Source organism: Montipora capricornis, chromosome 2 (assembly GCF_036669925.1).
Source record: "Montipora capricornis isolate CH-2021 chromosome 2, ASM3666992v2, whole genome shotgun sequence".
Lineage (NCBI taxonomy): Eukaryota > Metazoa > Cnidaria > Anthozoa > Scleractinia > Acroporidae > Montipora > Montipora capricornis.
The window spans coordinates 62,880,149-62,899,996 of record NC_090884.1 but is presented as its reverse complement, the minus strand read 5'-3'; the positions used below and the strand labels follow the sequence as shown (position 1 = coordinate 62,899,996).

The following is a 19,848-nucleotide window of genomic DNA, read 5'->3' as shown; positions in this document are numbered from 1 at the left end:
GCCAATGAAAAAGGGTGTATTGTCGAACTTAGCCAGATCTCACATTTCCAGTGACAGAGTGAGATCTGGGTACGAGACTAGGTAATGTTGACCGAAGACCGCAGTTGCTGTTGCACGGTTTTCTTTTTATGTTTTTCTTTTCTTTTTATATAACAAATCACTTAAGGACTGTTCCCTCGGGAAACAGTTCTTTTTTTTTTCCCTTCGAATTCAATGTTTCCCTCGGCTGCGCCTCGGGGAAATATTGTTTCGCGGGAAACAAAATACCAAAGTGTTTAATGATATCATTACACATCGTTAGCCAATCATATGTCAATGCCTACTTGTCACGTGACGTAAGATATCAAAACAAAGATGAGCGCTGCGAAAAATTGTGGAATTGGCGCAAATGTTCTCTTCAATGCTGTTTGAATATCCTCAATTCGAAAAAGCGTCTGAAAGTATGGGTCGAATCTTTCTTGATCATCCTGGAGGAACAAGGCTTTATTCCTGTGCTCAATGCGACACTGCGTTGACGAATCGCTCTTTGTTGAGCTCAATGGTATGTATCTAGTGTGAGTTGTCTAGTCTGTATTGGATAAATGAGACTTCTGGGTTTACAAACGCGAAGCCTTTTTGTTTTTTTAGGTAACAGAAGTTTTGAGAGAATAAACACTGAAGTTGTCTTGATGTGATGTGATCTTCCGTTGTGTTATGTCAATTAGAGTCCATCAGAAATATAATTTTTGTTTTCTCGTCAATTTTTTTACTACGATCCTTGATATCTTTCATAGCAAATAAGGCGTAATTAAAATGTATTTGTTGAATTTAAACTTAACGAGAACGTGCTGTGGAAAACAACTGCATTTAAAGGTTACATACTTAGCTTATTTCTTGATGTATCCAGTATTTTGGCGGCGATTTGCATATCATTGTTGACTGCTAAACAGACTAGCGAATATGCAGCTGTTCTATTAAGAAAAATAGGGAAGATATCTGTTTGTTTGTTATTTATTTGTTTGAGCAGGTTGAACCACAGGAACGAAAGACCTTTTGTTTTGACAGCCAATGGGGCTCTGGTTGGCACATTAATGACAATGGGTGACCTCAACGATATCTTCACTATACCATTTACGCAATAGAGGACGTTTTCCGTGTTTCCACAGCCTCATCTAAACACGAGGGGGAGTTGGGAGAATTTGAGACAGTTACGCAAACCAGCCGAGACGCAGTCGAGGGTTTGCATAACTGTCGAGAGTTCTCCCAACTTCCCCCGAGTGCTTAAATGAGACCATGGAAACATGGAAAAAAGTCCTCTATTGCTTTTATAAAATATTCCTCAAAGATAATTTGGCAAATGAATGATAATGCTAGTTTTTTACTTCTTGATTGAAACAGATTTTCTTAATGCAAGCTCATATTTCCTACCAGCCAATCAAAACATGCGTCTCACTACATAACCAATCAAAATTCATGTGATCTCACAGGCGTGTTTCCGTACTCTCATCTCAACACAGCTATTGACCAATGAGAGTGCATGTACTATCCTATTATTTTATAAAAATCAATTGTAAATTTTACACTGCTTTGTATAGTACTAGAACATCTCAATTATATCCTTGCATTGTTTAGAGATTTAATGGAGCAACTGGGAGAGCATTTCTGTTTAAGAAAGTGTAAGTATTTTATACACTATTGATACAAACACATACATACACATAATGTATGTAATTAAATTACTTCAGGGCTTCAGGAGTAATTACAATGCATCATTTTATTGCTGCTGCTCTGTTTTGTGTTGTCAAAAATTGACCACACTCATCAAGCGATTTAAATAGATGACCAATAAATTTGAAAAATTGCAGTATTATAAGAATTTGTGGTTGCTATGGCACCTTTTGATATATATGTATATTTTTTGTAACAACCAGTAACTGCAGGAATACATAAAATAAGTAAAAAGTACTTTGTTATTTTAGGGTTAACTTATCATACAGTGAGGTTCAAGACAGAGAGATGGTAAGTCATAGTGGATAGTGGTAATAATAATAATAATAATAATAATAATAATAATAATAATAATAATAATCAAACATAACTTTGTTACAGTGCAAAGGCACTGTGGCTCTTAACTTCTAAACCGTTGCTATGGACCCCGTCAAAAAGTCATTTCTCGAGTCCCTTTAACTATACAGTTATCCTTTTTTGCCAAGTGTGTTCTATTTAACATTTTGTTTGTCTGGTTTGACTCACGATCATAATTTTTTATTTGGTAAATCACATGACCAAACAGAAATGCCTAAAACCTCATCGAGTTAACTATGTTTTTTACAAATTTTTAACGCAACAGTATGACACAAAATTTGTGGCATGGATTTAAAATATGTATACTTCTCAAAACAATTATGCCATAAGGCTTTTCAAAAGACCAGTTTTATTTTTTGTCCAAATAGAAATTTCATGCTACAGTTTACGAAAAATGATACCTAGGAAGTTCCAATCCGGTCAAAAAACTGCCTTTTCTTGAGAGTTTTTACATGTTTTTCACTGACTCGCATGGAAGAGGACTGGGACTTGCTGCTCATGCAATTTCTGACTGATTAGATTTCTATTTAAAAAGCTACTTCAAAGAACCATCCATGCAACCTTTTTTGTAGGACTCTTGACTAAAAAGCTTCCTTAGCAACCATTGTCTTTCTGTAGTTAAGAACCACCTCCCTTAATTAAAGCTTCAGAAAAAACATGTTAGAGCCGACTTGGGAACCAAAATGCTTAACCCACATGATGCTAAAATCAGGACTTAATGGTTGAAGGTGAATATGCCCTTTCACCTCTGCTTTAACGCTGCTCACCTTGGCTAATCTCTCCACTATATACATGTAGACATTCAGCCTCCTTTGTGTCCGAGAGGTTTGTTTTTTGGCATGTTATTGTCATGTGACACTGATGTACATCATCATTCTAACCTTTCATTTTCCTCAATATGTAAAAAAAATTGCAGCTAACTGGAAGACACATGGTCAGAGATGTTTTTTGCAAGAATTGTGATACCAAGTTAGGTTGGATGTACGTAAGTATTAGAAAATTGAACTTGATGGTAGATACCGTAACAACAATAATTTAATATTATAAGCAAGAGGTATGCACAGGTATTTACAATCGGTCAGTATAAAATGCAGACTGCAGACGGCGCATATTTTCTAAACAATTTAAAGCAATGCGACAGTTTAGGCCTCATCTTGCAGTCTTACCTTGGATGTATTAGCAGAAATCCTGCCATGCTGAACTATGGCGAAAGGTTGGAGCACGTGTGAGCAAAGCAACTGTTGACTTGAAATAGACCTAGTAGGCTACAGGTAGTAGGAAATTTTTGTGGCAGAGAAAACATTGCGTGTCCCTAAGGTCACTTGAAAATATATCAACAATCTAGGCCTCAGTCTGCGTTTTATACGCAGTCTGCATTTTATACTGACTGTATACTATTAGTTACAATGGCATGCTCTGGATCTCTATGGGATTAACAGTGGTGAACCAACCCAAACAGACTTGCAAATACACTGTTTTTATCAGATATCTGAAATAAAGACTGTGTACTAGATTGAGTGACACGAATTGAACTGTGTAAGCAATATTATTTTTGTTATAGAAGCAGAGGGGTTTTTTTACAACAAAAATCGACTTTTAGATCTGTCTCCTGTGGAAGGTTATGGTATAGAAGCCATCATACTCTATTCTTCAAATTAATATTATGGTAAGCGACTCAGGCAGAAATACAACTTACCAACATTATGAAGGTAGTGATGATCACAAGACCCTAAAGCAGTCTACCATTTAATAGTATTTGTGGGTGTTTCCAACAAAACAATATACACATGTAGGCTTTGTTGTCTACAAGATGATTATAGCCACATCTAGCTGCTGTATTGCCTTGAACAATGGCTATCTGATGTCTTGTATACCGCTTTACTTAATTGGAACGATTGTTATGTCATTGTATCATGACAGGAATATGCTACAGAAGAGAGTCAACAATACAAGGTAAGATTAATTTAAGAGCCCCATTCTATTTTTTTATTTAACTGTAACTTGAATCTTTGCCTCATTTTAGGCACATACCCACAAAAAAAAAACTTACGCAATTTGAATGAATCACAACTTCTTGTGATTTATTAGTTTAGAGTTGTTGAAAACGTTTCAATTCGCCATCATTTGAGCTCACTATTCTTTTTATTCTCTCCTTTCTGGTCAAGGAAGGAATCAGTAGATTCAGGAACACATGGCTTCTAACACCAATATTGTTAAAGCAATAGATTTGTTCCTAATCTGCATCAGAAACATGCAGTTTAATATTATCCTCTGGTACGCTATTAAGCAGCCAAGGGGGTCGAGAACACAAAATGTATTTTGTAACAGCTGCTTGAGTCATCATACACACACACCCACTATCCTTTATGACGTCAGCTATCCACTGAACCGCGGGTCTGACGTTGCATGGCTGTTTCCCTTCTCCATAAAACACAGTTGTTTGTGTCCTCTGGGGTTAGTCCAGATAACCGGAGGTCCTCTCTCAGGACCTCCCACCAGCTTTTTCGCAGCCTTTCCAGGGTTGCGGACCCGTCCGCATGCAGGGACCGGACCCTTCCAGTCCATGATTTGCTCCACTCAAAATGGCCAAACCATCGAAGGGTCATGTGTAGATTTATTTGAGGAAATAAAAGATATTGCATTAGACTACAAAATGGTGTGAAAATGGCCTAGAGTGGTCCAGGTTCGTGTCCTGGCGGGGACATTGTGTTGTGTTCTTGGGCAAGACACTTTACTCTCCCAATGCCTCTCTCCATCCAGGGGTACTGGCGAATCTAATGCTGGGGGTAACCCTGCGATGGACTGGCATCCCATCCAGGGGGAGTGGAAATACTCCTTAGTCGCTTCATGCTACAGAAAACGGAGATAAGCGCTGGCCTGATGGGCCTTCTAGGCTCAAAGCAGACTTCTTTTTCCCCTTCATTTAATCAGAAATTTTTTCTCCTGTTGAGGTGTCTACTCAACTCTATCTTTTTGTTGTTTGGAGTCAAACTTCTATATATTATTTTGTCCCTCTTTTTTATGAATTCATAACCTAAATTTTAAAGAAATTTAGCATTTCTGGAACAGTTAAATAGTAATGTTATTGTTATAAATTATGACATCTGCACCTAATTGTGCTTGTAGGAAGGCCAAGTCATTCTTGAGCGTGCCCTTGTCACAGAGAGCGAAGGTATCCAGGAAATTGGTGATTTAGATCCATAACTTTCTATATAAAAAAATGTAATGTTGTAATGTACACACTGTACTGGGTACATTTATATTTAATATGCACTGAAGGATATCTGTTATTAACCATTATTTCATTCTAGTTACTAAGCTAACTCTGTCTACACAACATATTCAAGAATTAAGAAGATGCTCTCATTTTCTTTAGTCTGACTTGTGCATATTGAATAAATCTATGCTGCATGAAAATAAAGTTAATGTAAATTTTGTAAATAGTTGGCTTTTATTAAAATTCTTGTACATTTTCAAGTTCTCTTTCCATTCTTTCTTATCAATGAATTGTATGAAGGGAAAATTCAATCACTTATTTTTGCCAAAACAGAGAATCAGCATACTTTTCGTTGGAATGAAGGGTGGATAGCTATCATCACTTCCTTGTATTAAAGTTCTAATCAGTGGAACCTGGGCTTCAGTCCTATTGAAACATCTTACCAAATTCTAACTCATAAATTCAACAAATAATCTGTTAAAGCCACTGGTAGTTGATTGAGACAAAGTGTAGAAGATAATCTAAGCGTTCTGGACAGTAAGCAGTGAGATCTTAGGTCTTGAATATAGGTAGGAGACTGCTGATGTAGGGCCTTGAAGGTGAGGAGCAAAATCTTTAACTTAATTCATTCAGAAAGAATTCTGCATGATGTATTTTTAGACATTATATAGAAGAGAATTGTAGTGATCAAGTTTGGAGGTAACAAAGGTATGGACAAAAGCAGTCTGGCAAAGTGTTGTACATAGGCGCACTTCAGAAAATACCATGATACTCTTAGTTTGTCCCCCCAATTTTTTGTTTCTCTTGGGACTTACAATGGTCTGAAGAGAAAACAAAAACAATGCTTATGCAAAATTTGGGGGGAGGAACAAAGAGTATTTTGGTATTTTCCAAAGTGGCCTATTGACCCTGAAAAGCCCCAAGGGGAGTGGTTAATCACATGCTCATTCATCCAGTCATTCATTATTTAAAGTGCTCCTGTGATTTAAAAAAATCATTTCCTTTTTTCCCTTCAGATTTTGAAACTGTGTTTGCTTAACACCTGACTGGCAAAATTTTGAACTTTGATTTTTATCCATGACTCATGTTCAAAAATTACGTCAAAGGCTTACTAGCTTAAGAAGTTTCAGCCTGTGAATGCAGCTTATTATATAATTATGCAAAATGCAAGTTTAAAAAGTCTGAAATCCCAAAACTCCTGTGCTGCGTATTAATTTTGCAGTGTACACATGCACTGCATTCTTAAACTAGTGTGCCTTTGACGTCATTGTCTCTCAATCCAGCCCTCTCAAGAACTTAAAGTTAGTAATGGCGGACCATTAAATGGGAAAAATTCAGTTAAAATAAACAGGTGTCTTGTTTGAAGTCAAGGCTTAAAGCTTTGGTCACTTAGTGTTTGGTTAACACAGTTTGAAATCCAAAGAAAACTAAGAATCGATTTTTTGGTCACAGAGGCACTTTAAACATTTAAGGCTTCTTGGATAAGGACTATAAACCACCAGGCTGTCTCACAACCCTTTCTGAAGAGTAGGCGAAGACCACCTATCTTTCACAGAAATTGTACACAGCCAAAAAAAAACGATGTTACATAAAAACGTTGCATTGCAACAGAGCCACTCTCACAGAGAATTAGTTTGGAACACAAACATTACAACTGCTAACATCATTATAGTCAAATAATAGACAAAACAGATAGAAAGTTTTTTGTTTATTTTTTTTTTTTCTCCTTAAAATTTTCCAGATTTTTTTTTGCTGTACATTTTTAGTGTACAAGCTTGAACTGCAAAATTCAAGTACTCTAGTTGGATTTTTTTAATTCAACTGCAATTTCTCTTCTCTTCTTGTTTTTCAAAATTTGTTTGTTTTTACAACAATACCTTTCTGTGCCAGTCAGACAATTTTTTAATTAATGAAAAAAAGTATAATTGGCATTGTTGTTTTTTAATTTTGTTTTTAATATATTTTTTTAAATATAATTATAGCATCATTTGTAAAGCAAACAAGCAACTACACAAAGCTGTACTATTACACAAAGGCCATGATGAGTTGACAGGCAATATTGCATGATGGTGTCATTTGCCTGCCATGACCAGAATGCTTTCAAAATGAGGCCTAGGATTTTTTAACTAATGTACTCTAGGAGTACTATATGTTTCAGGACATTTCATTTGCAAGACAAAATTCTTTCGTATTTAGATGTTTGTAATCTTCAGAGATTGAAAAACTATAATAAGTAACTGAAGCACTCTGGTCCCTGCAGTAAATTACATCACTGGTAACATTGTTCTTTACCTCTCCCACCTTGTACATATTTCTGTAAGACGAACGCACCAACCAATCAACAATAATAGATCATACAATCCTACGAACAAGTCATTTAAAGCCAAATGAAGAACAATGGCATATGAATTGAAACTGAATTACAACATCATCAAACTGTAATTACACATAACTCAAGGCTGCTTTTTATCAACCAAAATTTAATGCTTAAGTTAACAACATTCAAGACTTGTGCTAGATTATTTAATTGCGGAAGGACACAGAAACACAATGCCAATTGAATTATTGTGATGGAACTATGTCACAGTTTTCAATGAATAAACATGATTTGACCAACAACCTTGGGGGGGAGGGGGGTGAGCTTCCAGAGAGGGCAGTGGCTGGGCTACATAATTATGATTTCCAAAATTTTGGACTATACACGAGATGCATTAATAATACAGTACATATTGTAGCTTGAAGTGCTAAATAATAGTCTCTTTTGCAGTAAAAAAAACTGCTATTATCCCTTTGAGCATTTGGACGTTTTTCAGGATCATTGCAATTGACAGCATATAAAAGCTATAAATAAGATAAAAATTATCCATTTCGTGGCAACATTCCAGACGCTGTTACCGTACAGATTCCAATTACCTTGAATCTGTACATGACACATTGATGTGATGATTCAAACTACTCTTTCATCGGATTGTTGTATTCAACTCTATTAATAGATGTCCAGCTTAATCATAATCTTGTGACTAGCCCATTGTTCCCTCAAACTCTGCCATTATGTCACCTTGTTGGTTCATATCAATGGTTCCAGCCAACTGAAAACAAAAAAAACAAAACACCATGAAACCCCAACAGCTGTGACACAAGTGTCAAAAATGAACATGTAACTTCTTCCCTTTAAAGTGCCCCTGTGATCAAAAAAACCACTTCCTTTTTTCCTTCAGATTTTGAAAGTGTGTTTGCTCAACACCTGACTAGCAAAATTTTACTACGTTTACTTTGAGTGTAAGTTTTAGATTTCATGGTCCGCCATTACTCACGTTCAAAACTGACCGATTGGACCTCAGAGGGTTGGATCCAGGGAAAAGTGACGTCAGAGGCTCACTAGCTTAAAATTTCAGTGTGAGAACGCAGCTTATTATATATGCAAAGCATGAGTTTAAAAGTCTGAAAGCCCAAAACCCCTGTGCTGCATATTAATTCTGCGGCGTATACACGTATTGCATTCTTAAACTGGTGAGCCTTTGACGTCATTTTCTCCTCGATCCAGCTCTCTCAAGAACATAATGTTAGTAAATAGGAAAATTACAGTTAAAATAAAGAGGTGTCTTTTTGAAATCAAGGCTTAAAACGTGTTTTAACTTTGTTAACATAGTTTTGAGATCCAAAGAAAAATATGAGGTGATTTTTTGGTCACAGGGGCACTTTAAAGAAGAGCTCGAGTGAAGGTTTACAAATCAAAGATAAGGCTTAACACAAACTATTCAACAGACTTTGCCCCAAAGGAACACTTACAGCTTCCCTCCGTCTCCGTTCTGCCTCTCTCATTCGTTCTATTTTCATTTTTTGCATTTGCTTAGCTTGCTCTTGTTCTTTGAGCTGCCTTGCTTGCTCCAAGGCCTCATCTTCCTCTTTTTCTCTGTAAAAAAAAAAAAAAAAAAAAAAATCAAAATCTATACATGCATTCCAAAAAACCAAGAGGGTTGGAAGAAGACAGACCTTTGCTTTTCCTCCGCAAGTCGAACTTTCTCTAATTCTAATCGTTCTCTTTGTTGACGTCTTTGCTCCTCCTCTGCTTTAAGGTTTTTTTCCTGATACATACACCCAAAACAACAAAACAAAGTTATGGAATCTTTCTTTAGTATTCAAGGCTATGACAGGAAATAATGGGGCTTGCAGTTTATGAAAGTAACTGGACATTAACCCTTTCACCTCTAAACCAGCCATACTTAGTATTTTTACTCTGTCTAATGCCAGAGTATTTTACTTGTCAATGGGGAACCCCCAGGAGTCAATGGGTTAATCACTCACTAAGAAACTATGTCCCATTAAGAAAGTTCTGATGTTTTTTTTTTCATAGGTGTGTTTGCATTATTATTTTGCTGAAAAGACTTACTTCAGCATGCTTCTTACTATCATTGCAAGTTTTCCGATTGGGCCTTTCAGAACTGCTTTAAAGGGACAATTATTTTTTCTTGTTTCTGTTTTTTCGAGTCTACTTTTCTTTGCATTTCTTTGTTAACTATACATAAAGTGACCTAAGTTTTAAGCCTTGGTTTAAAAAAACACTTGTTTATTTTACTAACTGGAATTTTCCTATTTAATCGTCTGCCATTACAAACTTTAAAATCTTGAGAGAGCTGGATTGAGGACAAAATGAGGTCATAGACTCAATAATTTAAAAATGCAATGCGTGTGTACGCAGATGAATACCGGTAATTTAATAAGCCACATGGGAGTTGCAGGCTTTCAGAGTTTTAAACTCGTGGTTTGCATTTGTTATAAGCTGCATTAACATGCTTAAATTTAAGCTCATTGCTCGTATTTTTCCTCACCCCTATGGGGCTCAGAACAATACAACACAACTCGCAAAATATCCACGAGTATTATATGTACCGGTATGCACTGCCCCTACTTGACACAGAAGTTCAGAGAATTAGTTTGCAAATGCAGCTTGAAATGTACACTTGATGGTGGGATGAGTCTGAAAGCACAAAAGTCTTCTGAAGAATACTTATTTAGCCAAGTAAACACCCTGATCCCCTGTTCATCTAGCTTATATGCTTATATTATTAGTGATTCAGCTCTCTCAGGAATTTGGTGTTACCATTGGTGGACCACTGAATTGAAAATTTCCATTATAATGAAACCATCAGCTTTGACCAAAAGACGTGCACAAGGAAAGTGTGGACCAACTGATGGAATCAGGTATTGGCCAACAATCCCTGAATTCAAGTAAAAAGGGAGTGATTTATTTCCTGACCCCAGTTGTTTGAAGGATGACAAGCTGCATGAACTGAAAATCTCTATATCCACTTAATAAGTTTGGTAACTGATTTAACTCATTGACTCCTAGGGAGTGAGACGTAATAGGTTTTACTGTGTCTAAGGTCTAAGGCCCTAATCTTCAAGTGTTACTTGGGCTTTATGCGTGAAAAGTATGGATAATGCTACACACCAGAATACTCCAGTCAGTGAATAATTTTTGCAATAAAAAAGAAGATCACGTACCCTCTCTTCTTTGTCCCTTGCCTGTTGCTTAAATTTTTCAAAGCTGCTTGCAGATGACACAGGTCGAGAGTGAGAAGAACTTGACGTAGATGCAAGATTAGACCACGACGGTACTTGACGAAATTGCTTAGGTACTGGATCCTGTATGTTTGAAAAAAAAAGAACACGGTCACCAATTTGTTTAACAAATGAAAGGCTTGGATGCATAAATGTTCCACATATTATTTTTATCAAGATAAAACAGAACTTTTTAAGTTCCACTATAAAAAAAGGACTCTTTCTCAAGTTAATTCCTAAATACTTGCAGCCCATACCTTTAAGCCTCACTTCAGATGTCATTAACTTTTGTATGTAATTTTAAAAGAGCAAGTCTACAGGGCAATTTTTGCCTTGATACAACTCTCTGATGATACATAATGTTCCATTTCAAAGGTGAGAAATGGTGGAGTGTTACACCAAAACATTGCACTCAAAACATTCAATGTTCGACTTAAAGTAACACATACATTTTCCCCTATCATATTGGCAATTAAAATACTAAGACACGGTCACTGCAATGAAGGCAAGAAAACATTCTTGCAGTACTAACTTATGTAAGTTCTTTCATAACCTACCTTCTTAGATACTGGAGTTTCACTCTTTTGCCCTAAAAAGGCAGAATTATTTCAACTGATGAAAAGAAATTCTTCAATAATGAGCTAAACTTAATTTAGCATAGCAAGGAAATTAAATTGGAAGTGTTACTTCTCAACATACCAATTGTTGCCAATGAACCTGGTAATTCACCAATGTTAAATGTCAAACCACTGCTCCCTGAGGACAAAGAGAAACAGAACAATTAACCAAGCTACCACTTGAATAGAGGTGTGTATTTGTCATCACACAATGAAGACAGTTGGACAAATAAATAACAAATTTGCCCATGCTCGTCACCAGAGCCGCCGATCGACCCAAGGCTCTGGGAAACTCTATGCCGGAGAACATGCGCCGTAGGGTTCTTTAAGCCAAAAATTGGCTACTTGAACCTTACAGCACCTCCTCACTCCTCACTTAGAGATGCTTTTGATTGTTCTTCACAAAAACCAATGAGAAGACACTTTGTTTCAGGGTTCCCCAGAGCTTTTCTCTCCTTCAGTCAAGGGAAAAGCGCATGAATACTTTTTTTGAATACTTTTCTAACAAGCTATCCATTTTATTTATCTCAAAGAAAAAAAATACCGTAACAGAACACAAATAAAAACCCTCAATTGCATGAGGCCATCAACAATATAATTATTTACATAGCATTGGAGGGTTGAAAGCCAAATCCAGTCAGATGGGGATGTGAACCTGGTTCAAATGCATGCAAATCCAATTCCCTAACCACTGGACCATTACCTGATTTTGTAGGTGCTGTCGAAGGTTTCTCCACATTAGGAGCTGTTGTCTTATCTTTTGGCAATGCCGGAGCTGTGGTGCTGACTGGTGTAATGGCAGGAGCAGCAGCGGGTGGTTTAGCTGCAGCTGGAGTACTTTTTGCTATTGATGAGACAGCTTGTTTTGGGGTGGCAGATGTGCTGGTGGGCACAGGCGGTTTGTGCACTGCAGGTGGTTTGGCTGCAGGCCCGCTTGGCGCTGCTATTTTAGTGGCCCTGGTGGGTGCAATACCCCCAACAGATGCACCGCCACTCCCTGGTGTAGGTGCAGTGGTGGTGGAAACAGGACTTGGTACAGCAGGTTTTTCTTGTTTTGTTGCTGGAGGATGCTTCAAAGGTGGCACAGCTAAGAACAAGGAAAGAAATTTGTGAAAGGTCAATTGTTGGAAATTTCAATAATTACTAAATATCAACAGAATATGTTTGACGACCATCATCTGCTACATGTACATATTATCAACCAGGGATCAGGCTCAGCCTTTTAGAAATCCAAAGATATGTTTTGCTTGCTCACTATCTGCTGAGCAATGGAAAACAAAAAGTAAAAAGCAGACTTTTCAAGGAAAATCAGTTAATACAAGTTTGAAATAGCTGGTTGTATTCTTGTAGCTTTGACCTTAATTGACCTGTTTCGCTTGTACATTTTGTTTTCCTAATTCAGACCATGTGATGTTACTCTAGGGAACAGTTTCTTTCAAGTGTCTTATGGATAACTTACAAAAAAAGAAAAGGAAAATTCCCTTGGGAACATCACATGGTCTGAAATGGGGAAACAAAATGTACAAGCTAAGAGATCCATTAAACAACTAGTCTGCCTTTTTTTGTTTCCCCAACACGGTTCTATGCATCAGAAAACCCAGTCTTTATTATAGCAACAAACATGCCCAAACAAGTCCAAACCATTACTCTCAAAGAAGAAAACATTGTCAAATAACCAAAACCTCAAAAGGAGATTGTTTTGTAGTATTCAAAGACTTCACATTTGACAAAACGTGCATACTGAGAAAGAACACCTCACAGGGTAAGAAAGTTAGATTTAGTCACCAAACCATCAGCTATTTTTGAAAGGCTTAACAGAAGTACTGCGAGAGTAGCCATGACATTTCAGTGTCAGCAGGAATAGGACATATGTTTGAGGCTAAATATCAAGTAGAACATTGTCTTAGTTTTTCCACATTAGATGCATTACTTTTGGGGCAATCCCAGCTTTTAATTGAGGCACAAAATTCCAAGAAGGAGGTTGCCCATAGCATTTCATGTAAAACAAACCGGTTGCTTTTCATGGCAACTTTGGCCTGTCATTAGAAAAACACTCAATTTGGCTGTTGGTTAAATGGAAACCTTGAATCAATAATATTGGGCTTGTACAACTAGCTGTTAAATTCAAGGAGTGATAAAAGGGTTTCCTAGTTTTATGTGTAAAGCTGAAAAAAAGGTTGCTGGTATACCGCCATCTGTTTGTCAGAAATTTGCCTCTCAACGCTGCCTAATCTGCCTTGATTTTCACTTAAACCCTTGTAAAAGATAAGAGTGACTGCCGCTTTCATTGATCAGCCCAGGCATCTACTTCAAAAGTTAAATTGAAACCTCTGCATAAGTAAGCAAGCTATTTTTAGCCTCTTACAATATTAGATTATTAGTATCGCTTCAATTTCTGAGCCTTGTGAGCTAAGGAGGTATGCATGCCACTTGACTGGTCCCAGTTGTTCAAAAGGTGAACAACGCTAACCACTGGATAAATCACTCCATCGAATAGTGTAATAATTATTGGTTTCGCTATTACGTATCCACTGGATAGCGATTTGTCCGGTGGATAGCACTATTCATCATTTGAACAACTGGGTCCTGGTGTTCTTGAGAGAGAACTAATGCCTTACAATAGTATGACATGTTAAAGGAAAACAACAGTTTCCGTGTGTGCGCTAAGTCAGGTCATGTTTGGCATGGTTAATACGTGAATGACTGACCCTGTGGTAAGAACCAGTGCTGGGCACTTTGGGTGAATTAGGCTGGCATTGCAGCCATCAACTAGTTTCAGGTTAATTAATTTTCAATCTGATTGAGGGTTTTTCTGAAGTACTCCAGTTCCCTCCATCATCAAATTTGACAAATACGATGCATTGTAATTATGCCAGGGAGCACTGTCAGTTGGAACCCTTCTTCAAGTGTCTTCTCTCTATGCCAAGTTTTTATCACGATGTGTGAAAGTGTTTTTTTTTTTTAATTGCCCTACTCTCAGAAAATTATGCTACGAGACAAACCCCTGCTTACAGTAACAAGAATTGCAACATGGTGTTTCGGGTAACTTTATTTTCCAGTCATTTGAAAACCAGTCCTGAGTAGAACACAATATGCTGAGAACAGAGCTTCCACAAACTACTTAAAAATTCTTCAAGGCATTGGTTTCTTCCATGGAACTTATTAAGGGAAGCATTCATGCAAGAAATGAAAAAGATTTTGATGCTATACCCAGCCCAACCCAGGGTCAAATGTCAGACAAAGTTATCTACTCTTGTATGTTTGACAAATTATTTCTGGTACAAGGCCCTATTGACTGCTTCCTCTTGTGTCAAGGCAGTCAATATCCATCATTATTTTTCTAAGAGGAAAAATATTCCTTATCAGGGCTTTAAACTGGTACAAGTATTCTTTCAATAATCTATCAAAATGTAGACTCTTGGATTCACTTAAATAATATTAGGTTACAACTTTCAACTAACCATTTCTTTGAACAAAACCTACGGGGCAAGTGCAAACACCTGATTTTCAGATGGTCTGCAGAAATTTAAATGCCATAAAAATTCAGACCAAAAGGTTCAAAAGAAATGGTAAGTTTTCAACAAGACAACATGAAAAAGTGGGGAATTAAGACATACCAGGCTGGGTCACATCACTTGCTACTGGTTTGGACGGCGTTGGTGTCGCCTTGGACGAATGCCCAGCAGAGTTGGTCTGGTAATGTCATGAGGAACAGAATGAGATCTGACTTGTTAGTATCAACAGTCAGTACAACTCAAAGCCAGATTTAAAAAGAAAAGTATTTACAAGCAACAGAGATTTTTGTCAGCATAGGAAAAACTCTGAACTAAAATTTGGAAATGTCCCGTAGAGCATTTGGAGTAGTTTTTTAGCCCTCTGACACCTGTTTCAAAATGAGTAAGTCATCCAATTGCTCCACACAATTGGAAGTTAACTTGGTGAATACAATTTGTCCTAAGTTTTACGTTTGTGAAAGAAATGTGCTGGTAAAATCAGTCTGCATGCAAAGCAGGTCCGTTACTAGCAGAAATCCTGCCACTTCCAAACTAGCATAGCTGTGGAGTGAAACATGGATGCAAATGAACAAAGATAGGTGTGATACAACAGCATTGACTTTTGGGAAAACTCAATTTAGCATTTACTCTCCGGGGGGGGGGGCGCGCCCCCCCAACCAAAAAAAAAAAAAAAGAAAAAAAAAACAACTTGCATCAGTTTTGAATCAAATCTCTTTCAGAGGAATGATAACTTTGGAGGAAGAGGCAAGGTGCCTCCAATGAATAAACTGACGTACATAAAAGCGCAGGTGAAGAAAGAAAACGGCAAAGGTTCATTGCAAAGTTGTGAATGAAATCATAAGTACCTTGCTAGTACTGTGAGTAGAAGTCTTGTGGGTCAAACCACCAGACTCTGCCAAACAAGGAAACCAAATTAGATCCACCTTTGACTGAAAAGGGAACTTAAACTCATCAAAGGACAGTGATACACAGCTGCACAAATGACAAACAAAATCCAGTAGGGTAAAAATACAATATTTATTTTCCTACACTATGTTTCTCGCTGGATTGGATGAATGTTACATACACACAAAACTACTATGCATTCTTTTTACACTACATGACTTTTGACAGATGTCTTGTTTCAAGAGTCCATAATTTCATTATGTTAGGGTTGGAACAAATACTACATGCAGGACCAACATTTTTTTATCCTTTCTTTCTGGACATCCTACCTACATATAACATTCACATTACACTTGAATGGGAAACATAGGACCTAATCACCTTGTCTGTTCATTTATACATAATTTACAATTTTAAAAAAAGCTACACTAATAATAATTTGAACTTGATGTCACAGTCTCCATGTTCATGTTCAAGACAGGTTAACAGACCTTTTGACTATCTACATGCCATTTATTTAGCGATTCGATTTTTCACTGATGCTGTTGCTTCAAGTCAGTCTATTCTTCACTACCTGATTCAGAGTCAGAGCTGCTTGCTGAACTAGAAGAGCCAGAGCTTGAACTCGAATCAGAACTACTGCTTGAACCACTTCCACTACTACTGCTGCTTTCACTTAATCTTGATGGCCGAGGCTCGCTTCCTACCACATCGACAACAGAATGATCAGGTCGTTGCGATTCTGCAAATGCAAGGAGAGGAAAGAAAGGTACATTAGTAATTGTTTATGTAATGTGGTTCAAGAGGATGCTTTTAACCTGTCACAATAGATGCCACCAGGATGAAAAAGGACTAAGCACTTGAGAAATGTAGAGCAAACCAGAGTGAAAATCAATTACATTTAAGTGAATCTCTACATCTCTTGGTTCTGAATTCATTTTTTGACATTCAAGTCACCAATCCAGCAAGCTAACCCACTAAGCCCTTTGTCTTGGAAAAGGTGTAGAAATACACTGAACAATGGAACAATAGCCTTTTCTTTTTGTCATGTTTCAAGAATGTTAAGGGACACTTTCACGATTGCGTATGAGCCAGGCTTTTAAATCAGGGTGATGTTTTGGCTTGTATGTCAGATTATAAGTTGTGTTTGTTTTCTTTTTCTTTTTATAATTATGTATCTTGGTATGTACAATGTAAACTTTTGTTATGTGTTCAATAAAGATAACATTAAAAAAAAAACACATCAAGGTGATGTTTTCAAGTTTGGAAAGGTCCAGACAGTACGGAGGCCACTGTCACATGCAGAATTTTTAAAACTCAGTGCACAAATAGAGATTTAGTCTCCTCAAAAGAGCAAAGCAGAGCAGTCATAAAAACCAATACAGCATCTACAATGAAGGGAAACTTTTAAGGCATGAATTCACGAGAAATTCAACATGTGGTGTAGTGGTGTTATTGGAGTAGAATCTGTTTCACTATAACATGTAACAAGGATCGAAGACCATCTTCGTGGCTCATTTCTAGATAGTCACTTAAATTTCAGAGACCACCACATCATTTTTTGTTGATAAATGTTTACTACATTTACTCTAAAAAGGTGTACATGTATTTGAATATTTTGAAAAAAAAAACCTGCATTTAGATGAGCAGAACAGCACTGGTTGTGTTTATTTGTGCACAAAATTAATTATAAAACTGCAAGCGGTGAGTAAAACACAGCTGATTTTCTTTTCTTCCCGTCTTTTGACTTCAAAGTAGTCTCTTGGAAATAAATGCAATCTCTTTCAGCTTTGAAATGGCGTGTTAACTTTGATAATATGTTTGGTATATCACTGAGAAAATAATCCCTCTGTGTGAGCGCTTGTATGGTGGACAGTGTTTCTGGTCATATACAGTGAACAAAGTCATGATATTTTTCATTGGACTCCAAAACATCAACAAGAGCAGTAAAATGCATATTTAACATGCATCTTTTACTGCTCTTCTGAAACCGTATCAACTCTAGACTTTAACGGAAAAAGCAAAAACATTACTAGTCTGTTAAATTGTCTGGGTGCGAGAAAATTAATACTGTGCATGCTATTCCATGACAGTGTCCCTTTAACTCTTTAAATTTCAGCCTGAAGCAGTGAAATGACCAATAAATGATGTCACAAGGTTTTGATGAGTTAATTTAGCATATCACATCATGAGAGAGCTATAATTGCAAAAAAAAATTCAGTGGTCCACAACATCGGCTTTACCTAACAAAAATTGAGCCTGCAATTTTCATGGCACCTAAAAAAGTTGCTCATTGCAAACATTCTGTTTTCTAAAAGCCATGATAACAATGCATGTTTTAAATGTTGAATGTTTATGTTGATTAATTTAAATTTTCATTTAATTTGGGGTTACTTGCCATGCCCATACAAGTTGAATTGTCTGAGACAGCGAAGAATCTGAATCACTGCACAATATACAAGTAGATTCTGTGTTACAGTGTAAGTGTGTAACACAAGATACATGTGTACTTAGATAACCTGATAATGTTGGGTCAGCCAGGCAAGTGATTACATCCACTAATTTTTGCATCTTGACCCAATGTCATCAGGCCTGTTCAGGCCTTCACTTTGTAAAACCTCAAGTCAGTGTCAAACAACAGGTGTCTTTCTAACTAACGTTAAGGACGGTGCCTACTAATTAACAATATTTTTGCCCTGGTGTGTGATTATGCAGGAAATGTAGATCTTAACAAGTGTTATTGAAATCCAAAAAGAAAATTGAGGGTAACCACCCATTTTTCAAAGATAATTCATGAATAATATTTGCAAAAAGCTTTAAAATACAAAGCAATGTATGGCGTTCTTTCTCAAATTGAAGCTTAATATCTCTGAAAAATGCATGGTTACCCCCAATTTTCATTTTGGATACCAAGAGTACTTACTAAGATCTACTTTCTCCGGGTAGTTTTAAACCGCACAAAAGTATCCCTGTATTAGTAAGCATCACCGATAGGAAATCAGAGTATCTCAAGATGCGCAGAACGTATGCGCAATAACAATAGTAGGCACCGTCCTTAATGGACATACATACTTTTATCAAGTTTCAATGCAAGATCTCAAGTCATAATTCTACATTTCCTTCATTCTTTTAAACAGTCTCAAGATTTGCATTATAGTGTCTTGAGAAATTTAGGCCACAGAAAGAAATGCTATTTTGCCTCAAAGGCTATTGACCCGTGGCCCTAGAGGGCAAAGGGTCTAATTGTTTTAGTATCACCCAACTAGTCGGACAGAAAAGGCAATAATAAAGTTAGCAAATGCAAGTTGAAGAAATATTTATTTGGGAATAAAGCGAAAGAAAGCGTCATGCTTTTCGCTACTCGAGGACTAATACTAATAGTCCTCTGGTAGCGTAGCCAATCAAAATGCAGGATTTGCATTAGTCCGCTAGTTGGGTGATACTAATGACAGACTTGACCACTAGTCAGGTCTGGTCAGGATAAATAAGTAGTCCACATTGTTGAAACTAAAAGAACCCTAGGGATTAAAATTTCCAGAAGTACTGTACATGGTTGATTCTGAAAGGCAGGTGGTTTTCTGCTTAGTAACTGACTAGACTCCCTTTAAGCAATCAAAATTACCAAAGAGTTCAGAAAAAGAGCTTAGGATTCCACTGATCCCTACGTTCTAAAGAAATGCCCCACCCCTCCCCAGAAATAAATTTTGTGATCACTTGACCGATTTTTATGATGACTGCCTTTTCACGGGTAAACAGTTCTTGGTTTGCATCCACGTAATGAGACGGCCATGTTGGTGTACAAAACAATGGAAAATGTAAGTTTTGCATGATAATAAAGCCAAATCCCCAAATGACAGTTTACTGCATGGCCGTGGTTATGTCAGATGCAACCATAGCAAAATTACATTGTAATATATAATGGCTAATCACAAGATAAGAAGGTGGGGGGAACCAGGAAGATGAACTTGAGAGCTATACATGAAGAAAA

At 37.0% G+C, this 19,848-nt stretch overlaps 2 protein-coding genes across 7 annotated transcripts in view; one reads left to right on the top strand and one right to left on the bottom strand.

Moving 5' to 3' along the window:
• Positions 1-321: 321 nt before the first annotated feature.
• On the top strand, positions 322-10,547 carry LOC138030657 (protein yippee-like 5). Of its 4 annotated transcripts, none has more exons than XM_068878541.1 (7): positions 322-541; positions 1,612-1,655; positions 1,959-1,998; positions 2,981-3,045; positions 3,985-4,017; positions 5,191-5,236; positions 9,636-9,933. In XM_068878541.1, exons 1-7 carry the CDS (start codon positions 389-391, stop codon positions 9,795-9,797), a joined length of 543 nt encoding a protein of 180 aa, XP_068734642.1. In that variant the 5' UTR covers positions 322-388; the 3' UTR covers positions 9,798-9,933. The 4 variants fall into 4 exon arrangements, with proteins under 4 accessions (XP_068734642.1, XP_068734659.1, XP_068734649.1 ...); XM_068878558.1 differs by lacking the exon at positions 9,636-9,933 and adding an exon at positions 10,352-10,369 and having other exon boundaries at positions 324-541; XM_068878548.1 differs by lacking the exon at positions 9,636-9,933 and adding an exon at positions 10,352-10,547 and having other exon boundaries at positions 325-541; positions 2,981-3,049.
• Positions 6,977-19,848, bottom strand: part of LOC138030638 (bromodomain-containing protein 3-like) — a 29,882-nt gene continuing 17,010 nt past the window's right edge. For all 3 annotated transcript variants that reach the window (XM_068878524.1, XM_068878536.1, XM_068878531.1), the window contains 10 exons: positions 16,435-16,602; positions 15,821-15,867; positions 15,078-15,153; positions 12,164-12,547; positions 11,543-11,599; positions 11,401-11,432; positions 10,787-10,927; positions 9,275-9,366; positions 9,071-9,194; positions 6,977-8,370 (listed from right to left, as the gene is read on the bottom strand). In XM_068878524.1, the coding sequence (XP_068734625.1) occupies positions 8,302-8,370; positions 9,071-9,194; positions 9,275-9,366; positions 10,787-10,927; positions 11,401-11,432; positions 11,543-11,599; positions 12,164-12,547; positions 15,078-15,153; positions 15,821-15,867; positions 16,435-16,602 (1,190 nt within the window). In that variant the 3' untranslated portion in view covers positions 6,977-8,301. The remainder of the gene's footprint in view (positions 8,371-9,070; positions 9,195-9,274; positions 9,367-10,786; positions 10,928-11,400; positions 11,433-11,542; positions 11,600-12,163; positions 12,548-15,077; positions 15,154-15,820; positions 15,868-16,434; positions 16,603-19,848) is intronic.

Bases quoted from the DNA above. Each gene is read 5' to 3' on its own strand.
- LOC138030657 (XM_068878541.1), top strand. From the start codon at position 389: ATGTTCTCTTCAATGCTGTTTGAATATCCTCAATTCGAAAAAGCGTCT. The intron at 1,656-1,958 runs GTAAGTATTTTA...TTGTTATTTTAG, and splicing joins GCATTTCTGTTTAAGAAAGT to GGTTAACTTATCATACAGTG. The intron at 4,018-5,190 runs GTAAGATTAATT...TTGTGCTTGTAG, and splicing joins AAGAGAGTCAACAATACAAG to GAAGGCCAAGTCATTCTTGA.